Below are 15,617 nucleotides of genomic sequence, written 5' to 3' on the forward strand. Positions count from 1 at the left end.
TCATGAGAAGACAAACTGAATGAATTCTGGGTCTCTACTAGGTGGTTGTTGTTAACTTATTCACAGTGATACAAATAAGCGAATCTAGATGATATGTTTTTTAGTAAAAAAAGGTTCAAAGACTTGAAAGAACATGGAGTACAATTCGCTTTATTTTATTGAATAATAGAAATATGCAAGTAAATCGAGACTTAAACATGTACAATGGGCAAGACATTTACAATAACAGAGATGCAAAATTCAAAACTTTCAATTGAAATTAAACATGTAACCATGGTAACCGGAAAGGAAACTTCACATACCAAGATAATGGATCAAACTCACATATGTATCCCATAATAAGTAAGCAACAATAGACCGATTAACTAACACCAAAGGCTCCTAGTGGAAACTCAATTTTCACACGTTTTCGATTGAAATAAGAACAGTTTGCTGATGCAGATCAGGGCGCTAAATTGAAACCAAAAAAATGATAGCAAATATTAGATTTTTCTCTACTTTATAGATATATGTCATGTATGTGGGGGTTTTATAACATTCGGTATAATGTAAATGTCAAAATGTTATTTGAATAACAAAAAAGTAGCTTCCAAAAAACAAACTTTTAAAGTTTTAAAATTCCTTACCAAAAATATATTTTTCATGTTGCAAGAATCAGCAGTATAATATGTGTGGTATGCTTTTTAATTAATTTTAAGTTTAATTAATTATATGTTGCACACAATCAATTTCTATTATATTCTAATCTAATAGATATTTCTGCAGTTGACAATATTTTTAACTTTACTGCATTTACCAATTTAGCGCTAGCGTTATTATGGCCACGTTGAAGTTTTGACGGTCATTTTATTTTGAGCATAAAACAGCTGATTTCTATAGACTCTTTTAGAATATTGATATCTGTGGTAACATAGCAATATATTTTAATTAATCAATTATTATAAGATGTTTTCTATGTTGATAAACTTGACATGAACACAGGGTAAATTCATCCGTATTCACTTCGGAAACAACGGAAAACTGGCCGGAGCTGACATTGAAACATGTAAGTATCATCGCTTTGAACAGATACGAATACATTTTTGGATACTAGTAATTAACAACTGAACAGCCTAGTTTTGTTCTTCTTGTTGTTTTTGAAAACATGTAACATATTTATCTTAGCTAGGTTACACACCTAATGGATAACACCATACTTGGCGCCAGGCATAGAGTCATTACCTGTAATATCATACTTGACGTCAGATATAGAGTCATTACCTGTAACATCATACTTGGATCCGGGCATATAGAGTCATTAGGGGCTGTGCAATAATTATGAGCCCTGGGGGCGGGTAAAATTGGGGGGGAGGGGAGAAATTTTTGGCGAGCCAAAAGGGGGGGGCAAGCGATTTTTGGCAAGCCGAGAGGGGGGGGCAAGCGATTTTTGGCACGCATTCATGGGGCGCCTTTTTAATAAAATGCTCTAAAAAGGCTTAGGAAAACAGTACGGAAAGGCTTAAATATGCAAATTTTCCTGCTCGCTGCGCTCGCAACATGCATCGAGACCATTAAGGTTTGCAATTTGGGATCCCAAAAATTTGGCATGTTCAAGGGGGGACGCAGAAATTTTGGCGGGCCGAGAGGGGGTGGCAAGCGATTTTGGCGGGCCGAGAGGGGGGGCAAGCGATTTTTGGCGAGCCGTTTGGAAATTTTACCCCCCCCGGGGGCTCATAATTGCATAGCCCCTTATCTGTACCATTATACTTAGCGCCAGGCATATAGAGTCATTACCTGTACCATTATACTTGGCACCAGGCATATAGAGTCATTACCTGTACCATTATACTTGGCGCCAGGCATATAGAGTCATTACCTGTACCATTATACTTGGCGCCAGGCATATAGAGTCATTACCTGTAACATTATACTTGGCGCCAGGCATAAAAAGAGTTATTACCTGTAACATTATACTTGGCTCCAGGCATATAGAGTCATTACCTGTACCATTATACTTGGCGCCAGGCATATAGAGTCATTACCTGTACCATTATACTTGGCACCAGGCATATAGACTCATTACCTGTACCATTATACTTGGCGCCAGGCATATAGAGTCATTACCTGTACCATTATACTTGGCGCCAGGCATATAGAGTCATTACCTGTAACATTATACTTGGCGCCAGGCATAAAAAGAGTTATTACCTGTAACATTATACTTGGCTCCAGGCATATAGAGTCATTACCTGTACCATTATACTTGGCGCCAGGCATATAGAGTCATTACCTGTAACATTATACTTGGCTCCAGGCATATAGAGTCATTACCTGTAACATTATACTTGGCGCCAGGCATAAAAAGAGTTATTACCTGTAACATTATACTTGGCGCCAGGCATATAGAGTCATTACCTGTACCATTATACTTGGCGCCAGGCATATAGAGTCATTACCTGTACCATTATACTTGGCGCCAGGCATATAGAGTCATTACCTGTACCATTATACTTGGCGCCAGGCATATAGAGTCATTACCTGTAACATTATACTTGGCGCCAGGCATATAGAGTCATTACCTGTAACATTATACTTGGCTCCAGGCATAAAAAGAGTTATTACCGCTTCACCTTGTAGGATGCATCTGGAGATGGGTTGTAAATTGACGATAGATAGTTCTTGTTTTGTTTGTTTGTATTGTTATTTATTTCACTATTTCACTATACGTATAAACTAAATTACACCATACTATGTTGATTGATATTTGAATTAATTTCTTTTCCAGATCTGTTGGAGAAGTCTCGTGTCATCTCTCAGCTTCCAGGTGAAAGAGCCTACCACGTCTTCTACCAGATCCTGTCTGGCTTTATTCCAGATTTGGCAGGTATGTAAAATGAGGCATGTAAATTTACATTGCAAATCTCCTATTTGAGTGTCCTAAGCCGAGGGTGGATCGTATGTACATGTATATAGGCCTATCTAACAAAAATGTATTGTTAACCCTCAAAAATATCAATGGCCATATCTCTGGCTCTAATACATTTATGCTAACCAAAGCTGGTGATAATAATCTTTGGGTAGGGGATATCATCAGGTGAGTGGAGATATTTGAGGTCAAAGGTCATCTACGAGTCAAATGAGGTCACAATTTTAAAATTATTCTGATTCATATCAATTTGTAAGCGCTCTTTAGCAAAGTCATAGTTCATTGTATTTACAACCGTATGACAAAACAGGCAAAAATAATAACTTTATGCACAAGATTGGCAATTTAAAGATAATCGGCCATTGCTCATTAAAATGAGGCTAGTATATGGACAATATAAGTGTGCTCTTTCATTTAATACCTACATTTTGGTCAAAAAATGTGCTTGGATAGGTAGTTGTCAACAGATTTACCACATTCGCTTTGCTATAACATTGAATTGCGTTATCTGTTAACCTAATGGGGAAAGGTGTTTTTAGGGGAAGTGTTAGCTTTTGTTTGATATTAAAAAAATTCTGATTGGATGAAGGGAACACTTGAGGTTTTGACAAAAACCAATCACAGAATCCTATTTTCCACTAGATCTCACACAGCTCTTATGATGCTATGCACTCAACCGTGTAGTATAACACAGACTGCGTACTAGGCTAGACTCGCTGTGCTGGAAATATCTGTGTGCTCGGGTGTATCAAGGTGGAAACTGTGCGTAGATGCATGCATTTATAAGAGAATCGTTTTTGTAGTAAAACCTTTTCATATGGAGCTCAAAGTCAAGTGGAGGTAATTCCATAATTCCATGACCTAGGTCAAAGTTCATGTGGGATCAAATTATAAAACTGCTCCGAGAATTCTTAATTGTCCAACAATAAGCCAACAATTTACATGCTTTTCTGCAAAAGCGATCGAGTATAAATACAGCTTTTACTCAAACCCTCACCGGCAAGTTCAAGCACTGGATAACCATGATAACACTGGTCATAATGAACCGGTTGAACTTGAAACAAGTAGCCTTAGTGACCCGTATCAGAGTATTGTTCTCTTTCAGGCTTTATGGAAAAAATCTATTATTCCATATCTTTGCAGACAAGTTGCTGATCGACAATACCGACCCCAAATGTTTCCACTTCTGTAGCCAGGGTGAAACATCAATCGACAATGTAGATGACAAAGATGAAATGAAAATCACTGACGTAAGTACACTGATTCTTCTACTTCTAGTTCTTCATATGCTCACAGGTAATATACTCAAATATGATGTCCTTTCAAAAACATAAATACAGGCTGTATCAAAATGATTGATACCCATCAATTTTGATGTTCATTGAAAAGCCTGCTTCTTCCAAATGCAACATTGGATACTCTCGACTTGTTATACAATTAATCTACAAATAATTGTTTATATCATATGATGAATTTTGAATTATATGTTGCGGAGGACGTGTCAACGTATGGACCTAAAGAAATATTAAAGAAAAAAAAAGGCATCTACTCGACTATTATCATAAATTGTGGAAAAGGTTGCAACCCTTAACTAGCTCATGGCAAGTTCATGTTTTTTGTCTTTCCAACCATTAGTAATGTGCTATTCAAATGGAGTCACTCATTTAGGTAACCACATTTGAAATTCACACTCCCTGTGTGGAAATTTAAGGTCAAGTCTTCCATAGGGTGTGTATGGATTTCAACTGGAATAACCCAAAGCATTTTATCAATATACACCTTCATACCTGCAGGATGCTCTGAATGTCTTGGGCTTCAATGAGGAAGAGAAATTCGCCATCTACAAAATGTGCGGTGCTATCCTTCACTTCGGTAACAGCAAATGGAAGCAGAGACCACGTGAAGAGCAGGCCGAAATTGAGGAACAACAGGGTATGAAATGACAATATTTACCAGCTAAATATATTGGTCCTCTAGTCTCGCCCAAAAAGATCGTAAAAAGCTCATAACACTGTGGAATGATGTTAACCTATCAAATGGCTATGATTCATGTTAGTTATTGTGATAGTTTCTTGACTCGTCATAAAAATATATAAAGAGTTTACAAGCTCTATGTTTCTCCCTAAGACCTTTGAAATTAATCGAAACATATTTTACGAATTTAAAATTATAAACAAAATGTAATAAACAACAAACGACTTGAATTAAATTGTTGAGAATTGAATGGACCAAAGTGCCACTTTCAAAACTGCACTTTTTCTTACATAACGAGCCATTCTACCCAAACGAAACGATGAGTTACATTATATAATTGGACCAGGCGTGTAAAAATAGGCTATAAACTTTTATAATTATTCAAGTTGGCAAAAACAAAATTTGATTCTAAAATGTGTAGGGGTAACTTCGGACCCTTTACGAACACATAGGGCAGATATTTGACAAATGGTGTTGTACAGGTGTTGCCACGAAGTTCAAAAAACTTTTTGTATAACAGCAGTGTAGGCATCTGAGATGTTGCAGCCCATTTAACCACCACAGCATTTATATCGTAACGACAAGTAATCAAAATCAAAACAAAAAAGAAATGCTACAGGAAACAAAACATAAATAATATTATTAATATTTTATAACTCTTTTCTGTAATTTGCAGCTATTGACAAGGTCGCTCACTTGTTGGGTGTAAACGCTGGTGAATTGACGAAGAACTTGTTGAAGCCACGTATCAAAGTCGGTACCGAATATGTACAACAGGGCCGTACCAAACAACAGGTAAATAAGCCACACCCCCACAAACCTACCCCACACCCTATATATAGGATAATGAAATACACTATCTCAAATTTCACATTATACACTTTATATATAATCTAACCCCTAAAAACATGGTGGCGTGACGTTTTTATTGGTAAAATGAAAAGATAATTATATCATCAAAATGAAGATGAATACTAAGGTCTTTTTTTAAAATTTGATACCAAAAAACCAGGATTTTCCATTGATCCCAATTAATTTTATGATCAATTAAGCTAACGGACTTGTAGGTTGGTGGATTGGCGGACACGGTACCATAGAAAGTCTATGGAAAAAGTTCATACAATTTGATGACATACGTTTCTTCTATTTTATGTTGAGTTGAAAACTTAAAATACATGATTATGTAGTACCAATTTGATGTCAGTAATTGTAGTCTCTAAATAGTTATGTTCTTTGTGTAATTTCATTTCATTAATCAGACTAACGACCAAATTTACATGCTCGTCCAATTGCAATTACAATTGGTCGAAAAGTGACAAACAGATATTGTATTATTTCTGGTTTGGAATGATTACTTATGACTAAAAGTAGTTACTGAAAAGTATTTAATCAGCTAATTAGCACTATTTAAACATTTGAATAATTAATTAGGTCTTATAATGATGCAAATTTATTCACCCTGTATACATAGAAGCAAGCATCGTACCCTATTATAAAGTTTTCTGGTGGGCCATTTCAAGTTCTGTTTGATTTTGTGGTCCTCAGATTGAGAAAATATAGTACTTCCAAAAAGAAATAGGCACTTCAGGTTTGGGTCATTGTAATCTCTGTTCTTTATGCTTTCCAGCAATGTATACGTTTACATACTATTATTGGTAAATAAAAAGGTATAACCCTTCATCTCAAAATTGATGTTTTCAGCTAAGAAAATAGTTTGTCACGAAAGAGGGTCCCAACTTGTAACACATGGCCATAGCCCTTTGAACTTTAAAGCACGAGTTTCTAACTTGTTAAATGATTTGAAGCCCCGGTATGCATGTATGAAACATACAACATAACTTATCAATAATTGTGAGTAGACCATTATTTGCATGCATTTAAGAATCACTTACAAAGGTGTAATTTTGTTTGTATTTAGGTCATATACTCCGTTGGTGCCCTCAGCAAGGCCATCTACAACAAAATGTTCTCCTGGCTGGTCGGTCTTATCAACAAGACCTTGGACACAAAGGCAACCAAACAGTTCTTCATTGGTGTATTGGATATTGCCGGTTTTGAGATCTTTGAGGTAAAGTTCTTGTACGATGTCAGGGGGGAAACCTTAAAATAAAAGCTTCATGGTTATAAAATAAAGACTCGGTTCATTAGGCAAAATTCTGTAGTTCATCGCTAACAACAATCACTTGTTTTATGCACAGAGGTGGCGTAGATTTCTTTCAGACATGGGGGGGGTCTTGAAGTAGTGAATCCAGTATCCTTTGGCGACAAAATAAGTTTATGGTACTTCGCGCGCGAAATTTTACCATATTGAAGCTAAAATGGTGAAATATGGAGCAAAAGTGAAACAAATTCGCGCGAACAGCGCAAACCTTTGCACTGATTATTAGGCTAAAATGGCCAATAATAAGGCCAGAAACCCACAAACAGGCGTCAACATTTGGGGATGATTGTATGGACCACACCCCCTCATAATATTGAGGGATATATCCCCACAGGATTTGACGCCTTTGGAAGTTAGCTTGTTAATCGTACATTAAATCCTGTTATCAAAATAGATTGTTTAAATCTTCATATATTGATCATTCTTTTGCAGTACAACACCTTTGAGCAGATTTGCATCAACCTCACCAACGAGAAGCTGCAGCAATTCTTCAACCATCACATGTTCATTCTTGAACAGGAAGAGTACAAGCGTGAGGGTATTGATTGGGAATTCATTGATTTCGGTCTTGACTTGGAGGCCACCATCGTCCTCATTGAAGGAGTAAGTTGGTTGAATACTGGCAACTACAACATACATACTATCAGATTTGAGCCAAAATAATTTCAAAAATCGGCATGGCTATACAGGTTTGCTGTAACGACTCGTATATGATTGCAAATTTAGCATGCGTTACTGTCATTTCATACAGATTTAAGGCCCATTCAGAGATTTTCTGCACAATTGTTGTCAAACTGCACCACTCAATTATAATAGGCCAATTTGATCACAATATATCATGTCTATTGTATAAAACATGTATAATAACCCGCTCTGAAAGTGTAAAAGGCTTATTAGTGCAGGCCTCATATGTATGAGTATTATCGCAATGCGTACAGACAAGCTGTACTTAGTTTTTTGTGATCTTCGGTGCATGCTTAGTGTCACCGCGATAAGATATTATAAAAAACAAAATACTAATAATACCGTACTTCAATGTATGTATTCTAGGCTTCTTTTTGATGTCCGATCTGAAGATTGCTTTCAAGTTCACCATTTTCCGCTCTAGTAGCACATTAATGCATGTTTCACAAATTTAAAAATCCGAATTTGTATTATTTGTAGGGTGTTCTAGTTCAGCAAATCGCAAAATGAGTCTTTAAATCAGACTTTATAAAGAGACTTACCCGTTTCAATCGCTAAATGGGTCTTTAAATCAGACTTTATAAAGAGACTTACCCATTTTACTTTCTCTTCAGCCCATGGGTGTATTCATGTGTCTAGAGGAGGAATGCATGTTCCCCAAAGCCACCGACAGAACCTTCCTTGAGAAATTGTGCAAGAACCAGGAGAACAATCACCACTTCAGCACACCCCAACTAGGCAGTAAAGCAAAGAAGACAAATGTAGAGCATCACTTCGAGATTCATCATTACGCTGGTACTGTAAGTAGAAAAAGTTTTGGTTCATTCGTAATCGTTCATTACAATATATCGAAAAGCGAACATATCCATTAACGTAGTTACGAGTGAAATTATTGAAGAGTATAAAAATTTAGATTTTACCTCACCAAGCTCGTACGTCCATCGGCAGTGGCATATCTTGTGACTGCATCCCGTCTCACATATAGTGCCATGCTACTGAATCCAATCGACCATCGCACCATCTATGATTGTAGAAGGATAGTTCGATTTTATCAAAACCTGCTTTAGTTTGAATCTTATGCAATGACCTTGACCCCCCCCCCCCCACTACCAAGATTTGGATGGCCTCTCCAGCCTTTTTAAACCGAGAGGCGAACATTTGCATTTTAAGGTCCTTTAAACTGTGTAACAATGAATCGGTTACGTTTTGATTAAAAATCAAATTGAAAAACAAACAAACCCAAAACAAAAACAAAAAACACCATTAGTCTTATGTCATATATACCATGTGGGCATGAGGGTATCAATCGGACCACCCTCGTTTAGAGAGACTTGTTTATGAAAAATCTACAGAAACCTCAAATCAAACATGTATTGCAATGCAATTGTTTTGATAATAACAGTTATGATCATAACTGAACACTATTTAAACCGGTCCTTTTGTATTATGACTATAGAGGGCGATATAATGGCTAATTGTCGATAATTGCCCGAGCTTCGTGGGTTATAATGGATAATGGACGATTTATAGTCATCTGATATCCGTCACTATGCGAAACCACGACGATTTAATGTTATGATAATGACTACTAATACTTTCATGAATTCAAATCTGACTCTATAGGTAGGATACAATATTGAATTCTGGTTGGACAAGAACAAGGATCCCCTGAACGAGGCTGTTGTTGAATTGTTCCAAAAGTCAGCAGAGCCATTGGTGGTCAAATTATTCACAGATCCAGTCGCTGGTAAGATAATATATTTGTGCATTTTGTTTCAATTTTGTTCTGTAAACTTATTACGCTATGAAGTTACGGAAATATCTAGCAGAAAATTGGTCGAAACTGTTCACGGTAAAATTTCTTTTATGAGAAGTTGTGTAGTTTTCCAGAAGATATGCCGAGTGACATTGTTTTTGGACAACTATTTCCGTTAATTACATTGCATAATAAATGATTACTGTGATAGTTCGTACGGACGAATTGTTGTTGTATTTACTCATTATGCTACTTTTTGAGTTTTGAAGTAATACTATATTTATTCTATGTTTTCCAATTGTTCAATTAATTCGAAGGTGCATGGCCAGATTATGGTCCAATTGTAATGGGCTACATTGTGTTTTCTACCTCACGCTGAGGCCCATCACCAAAACATTCTTATTCCAAGTACATTTATTGCTCCAGTGATCTGGATACTAGAAGTACAAAATGTGTATACTAGTAGCCCACATGCCACCAAACCACCTTGTTTTTGTTCTTCTCATCAGTGCTCATAGAGGTGGTGAATCGTCATTTTGATGGGGGTAAAGATGGGGGGGGTAAAGGGTAATGATTCTCTCAGTTTGGTCAAGCACCTTAGAATAAATTCATCAGGATAGTTATTCACATAACTTAGTACTTAGTTCTCAGAAGACTTGTACCGCAGTAATGCCCCGATCTAGTCACTACGACTATGCAGTAGTTACAGTGGCTAGATCGATGCATTATGGAAGAACGTCTAATGTGAGTAAAGCTTTGGATTTTGTTTGGCCCTCTTGTGTATGTTTTTGTTGGTCGTTTACAAATCAAATCATCACGTTTCGTACATTAGGCTATTTCAGAAATTATCTACACTCCCGTAAGAAGACATGATAGGTCAATTTTATTCCAATTTGGTGGATTTGGAAACACTTTGGACATTATCAAAATATTGTGGAAATTTCCCTGTCTGTTTTGGGTTTTGTCTGACGAGGCGTGTAATTCTCGAGTGTAATTTTGAGAATGTCCATAAAGAAACAAGATTACCTTATTGAGAATTTATGTTTTGAACAGTATTTTCACAGCGATAAGCCAATATGTGCACTTTTTTTTCATAAATCAATGAAATATCATCGTCAAAATTTACACATAATATGTTGTATAATTGTATGTTGGAGTTTTCTTTTTATATAAATAATAATATAGCAGGTGGAGGTGCTGGCAAAAAGAAGAAGGGTGGTTCTTTCCAGACCGTATCCGCTAAACATAGGGTAGGCCAGTGACATTGGAATGCCATTGGTTTTGAACAATACACCGCTTGTTCGTTTTCCTCTTCTCCCTTGAATGATTGTTGGTGTGTAATGCATTTTGTATCTATAATATCTTTTTGATTGTTTTTGCAAATGAGGGATTTGGCATTACCAAACAAAGACCGGTCGGCATAGTTATGATGTCGACTACAATATGCAAGAATATAGTTGAACTGAAATAGCTGTCATAACCCATTTTGCATTCAATCTATAGCCACCTGCTGAAGATCGCCCGTTATAGTTTTTTTCTTTCCCAAAGAGTTGCAAACCATACAAATAGATGAATGTTATCATACACCACTTTGTGTTTCAAAGCACAGACAAGATATTATAAAGTATGGTGTTAAAAATCTAATAATTTCTACAACAGAAAGATGTGGCTCGTTTTTAGTTGATATGGGTCGATATATAAACAGAAAAGAAATCAAAAGTATCGTAGATTTAAAGGCTTTATAGGCTTTATGTACATATGCGTTTGCGTTTGTTTAAACGGTTGCTCCATGTGGAGACACGCTTGGTTCAAATGGGACCATGCTCAAGCCAGAATAAAAAGTCTATACAAGGCGAGAAAAAAGAAGTCATTTTGATTTTTAAGCCAAATTGAAAAATCAAGCTAGAAGTTGCATAATTGCTCATTCTGTGGTTTTATTCATCACAATAAAAAGACTCGTCAAAATAAACGGTAGATGCGATTCACATCATTTTTGCACACAAGGCTACCATTGAGTGTAGCATTTATATAAACTTTGTTATGATTGTTATTCAACTCTTTTGACATAATCGAGGCTTTAAAATCTGTAATTGTTTGATACACATGACAGCTATTTTACTCAAAGTATTCTTACAGTCATTGTTACGTGATGTCTAATTCCTAACCTGCAACCTGATACACAGGTGGTCCCCGTAATGGTTCACGAAAGAAAAAGGGCGGGTCTTTCCAGACTGTTTCAGCGAAACACAGGGTAGGATGGTGGTAGAATTTACAGCATTATGTCATGGACTAGTAGAACAACCATCAGTTATCAATCACTGCCTAGTCACCATTCTGCAATTATCGATTGCATTTTCTTGGCAACAATTGCTTTGAATATGTCTTCAGGAAATGACTTTCCTCTTACACATGTTATGGATTTCGTGTTCTACGAGTATACATTGCAACTGGAAAGTCTTTTCTTGAAGACATGTTAATGAACTAGATTGCCAAAAATATGAAACTTGTTTAATATATAAGCACATTCATTCCTCATTCGAAATAAGCTCGCACACAACGCAATAGAAATCGTATCATTTTATATACGTTTTGAAATTACGAATATGAAAAAAAAGATAAAAATCGGATGTGAAGTTCCACATGGCTCTATTCTTGGCCCACTGAACTGATACAAATATTGTGTGTGTGGTACAACGCTTATCTCCGCTGCATTATCAGCACCATGAACCTAGCTGGGATCACTTCTTTCATATTATCACTTATCATATTTATCTGTATACCTCTATGCAAATGCTGAACCTCACTTTATAGCCTGGCCTGCTGCTACATCATGCTGATAAGCAAATTAAATGAACCCACCTCATCTTTTCCTCTACCCATCATGCAGCAATTCTTTCTAAATAACACTTGAAGAGCGAAAGATATCTTGAACTCCTTACATGTATCTTATCAGTCACCGAAACGGTTAGGAATTGCGGGATGTCTATCGCTCCTAAAATGTACAGAGGTGATATCTAATTATATGAACATGTTCAAAATGTGAATCATTATTCTTGAATCAATCTCATTAGATATCATCTCTTGATACGGTGTCCAAAAATAAATGTTTTACAAAGTATATTATCAATTACTGAAGTTGGACATAATGTGCACTTTCAATAAACATTCAAATTAGCATTCAAGACAAAATTGCGAATGCTGAAAGCGCGAAATAATAAATAGGCCTACCTACGACAGTGATATTTATTTTTGGACAGGTATATTTTTCTAAATATGGAAAAGACGTAACATACCATAGTTATAAAGATATTTAAATACAGGCTACAAATTTGAATTTTTGATATTAATTAAATAATAAAAGTCACAGATAATTCTGATTTTTTGACATTTCGTAGAAAGTCATCAACGAAAACTACCATTATCATGGTTATGACGTCATTTCCATATTTACCATTTTCACCTTTATGCTTCCCACCATTCTTTCCCCTTCCGTCATTTGCTAACACCATTTGCATTATCCTATATGCACTGTATTTTACAGCAGGTGGCAAAGGTGGCGCGGGCAAGAAAAAGAGTAACATCAAGACTATTAGTGCCGGACACAGGGTGTGCATGCATCAATGAGTATTCATGGTTTTCTAGTTGACAGTGATGATTTTTTTAATCCAAAATATCCAAAATAAATTGGATTTTGATGGGTTGTTTCTGGGTGTGAAAACAAGGAATGACCGAATGGCAGTTCTTGTATTTGTAGTTATAGTGTAGTTTGTAGGTTGGCATGAATTATAATCCCTGTAATCCGTTCGAAACCAATACTAATCTGTGCATTTATTTTTAGAATGAGATTTTGTTAATAAAATTGAGAAACTCTACGGATTTCTTTTTATTTGTTCAAAATTACAAACAAATACTATAAGAAATAAGGAGACGCTGCTATCGATACCTACGATGCTTCTTTGTAAAACATATTTCAAATCATAAAGGAATACTAGGGTACTATGGTACATAAAATTCCTTGCAGAATTAGTTCATCACAAAAATAAAGCTTTGAATTTAATTTTTTTAAATTTTTTAAGAAATAAAAAAAGGTCACAATTTGTTAAATGTTTATTCAATAAGAAATGAAATCACATATAATAGTTATAGTAAATTTTTAATTGCAGTGATTCTGATCATTTTTAACACTATTAATTTCCAAAAATACTTTAAACGAGGTCACTGTTTTGCCACTTGGTGTGATCGTTTTAACATATTACAAATCGTAACATTGGATGATATTGAAGCACTATTGTTTAGGTAAAAAATGCACAATTTGGTTTGATTTAATTCCAATTTTTTGTTTTGATTTGTATTCATTAGACTGAGTTGAGTTGAATATAACATTGATTGTTTTTCTAAAAACCTTCAAAACTGGGGATTAAATTTAGGACTTCAAAACTACACTTATTTTAGATTTAGGCTTTGCTTGTCTGTAGTTTATTGCAGGATATCATCTATCTCCCTTTTCTGCACTTTGTACACAACCACGCATGTATCAAATTCCCTCGTCTACCTGGCTAAAATGTATTCATGAATGCACCTACAATAATCATTTTTGTTTCTTAGAACCCTGCACCCTTTGCAATTCACCTTTACAGTAATTCCCACAATCCATTGCAAAATTACGTCATCGTCACTGCGCACATCGTCACTGCGCACGTCGTCACTGCGCACACTGAACTGTGCAGTAACGATGTGCGCATTGACGATGATGTATTCTCGGTGAAATTTGCAAATGCTTTTGGGAATGACCGTAATGGTCTATATTACCTTACTGTTCCTTCTCCCTAATTCTACAACCGCTTCTATATGATATGCTCACTATCTAGATGTTGCTGCATGAATTTAAAGTTACAGAACGCCTTTTTCATCACCCGTGAAAGAAAACATTATTTCCATATCATCCGAAACCATGAAATATGACTTATTGATTCATGTGCCATATTCAGTGTTGCCCAATTGCCTACTTTTGTGAACGCTTAATTCCCCTGCCTTTTAGCTGCAGTAATCTAAGTTGTAGCAAAATATGCATGCGTTATTCGCTATGTACATGCAGGGCGTCAAACAAAAAAAACGGGTCCCTACGAATATGGTGATATTTTAAAACGTATTTTCAACAATCTTTCATTAATTCATTGAGTAATACTGAATGATTGTTGAGGTATTGCTACTACACCTTTTAGCTTTGAGGTATTGCTACTACACCTTTTAGCTTTGAGGTATTGCTACTACACCTTTTAGCTATCATTTTCAAACAACCAGAGCTCATCGGATGTAAATTTTGCAATCTTCTGTTGACTTCTTTTTGCAAACGATAGCTAAAAGATATGGCATTTACATATGCAAACACTGGAAGACTGTTTAAAATACATTTTAAGATAACATTAGATTTGTCGGATCCGCTTTTTGGGATATCCCGTATGTAAGTACATGTACAGTTAACCGAAATGCATGCTCAATGATACTTTAAGCGTCAAATTATTATTATGGTATAACTATGACAAGCTTTTGAAATAAAATAAGAGCATTTATAAAATAAGAGCGTTTGGTATGCACTCAGAACTGGGTATCCCACAAAACATCATCATCAGTCTCATATAGTTGGTGACAGCAGTAATGAAATTTCATAGCATGCACTACATTCAAATCTGGGGGTGCCATTCTTTTCGCATGTTGAGTAACTACTAAGTTCGCACCACAGCTTTTCTAGCATGATAACTATGGTATTTTGGTATGCATGTCAATACCACAAAATCATGCGGTGCTGCACGCTGTTCAAGTCAGCTTGTCCTATAATAATCCTTGAAGTATTACAAACTGACTCAGTTATATTATCCCATCGCCCATAAATCATACGAACCAATATTAAGCACGAAGAAGGTACACAATCTTTATGGTACTTATGATGCACGAGTTCACAACACAACATCTATTAACAGAAATACATAACACATACATAGAAGCTGTGTTTTGAGTTCAGCAAATTGTTGATACTGAATAAAAAAAACATAGAAGATACGTGTTTATTAAAACAACCAACCAGAGTTAACCAAAAATACCGATAGTATAGGTTGGCTAAACAATTGATGTTAGTCAAA

At 35.8% G+C, this 15,617-nt stretch overlaps 1 protein-coding gene across 1 annotated transcript in view; it reads left to right on the forward strand.

The window, feature by feature from the left end:
• Positions 1–15,617, forward strand: part of LOC140164866 (myosin-16-like) — an 83,480-nt gene that overhangs the window by 40,546 nt on the left and 27,317 nt on the right. The window contains exons 8-17 of the mRNA XM_072188247.1: positions 982–1,045; positions 2,765–2,863; positions 4,049–4,155; positions 4,699–4,837; positions 5,556–5,674; positions 6,798–6,947; positions 7,473–7,643; positions 8,339–8,524; positions 9,348–9,471; positions 10,666–10,730. Coding sequence (XP_072044348.1) covers positions 982–1,045; positions 2,765–2,863; positions 4,049–4,155; positions 4,699–4,837; positions 5,556–5,674; positions 6,798–6,947; positions 7,473–7,643; positions 8,339–8,524; positions 9,348–9,471; positions 10,666–10,730 — 1,224 coding nt within the window. The remainder of the gene's footprint in view (positions 1–981; positions 1,046–2,764; positions 2,864–4,048; positions 4,156–4,698; positions 4,838–5,555; positions 5,675–6,797; positions 6,948–7,472; positions 7,644–8,338; positions 8,525–9,347; positions 9,472–10,665; positions 10,731–15,617) is intronic.

Source organism: Amphiura filiformis, chromosome 11, assembly GCF_039555335.1.
Source record: "Amphiura filiformis chromosome 11, Afil_fr2py, whole genome shotgun sequence".
NCBI lineage: Eukaryota > Metazoa > Echinodermata > Ophiuroidea > Amphilepidida > Amphiuridae > Amphiura > Amphiura filiformis.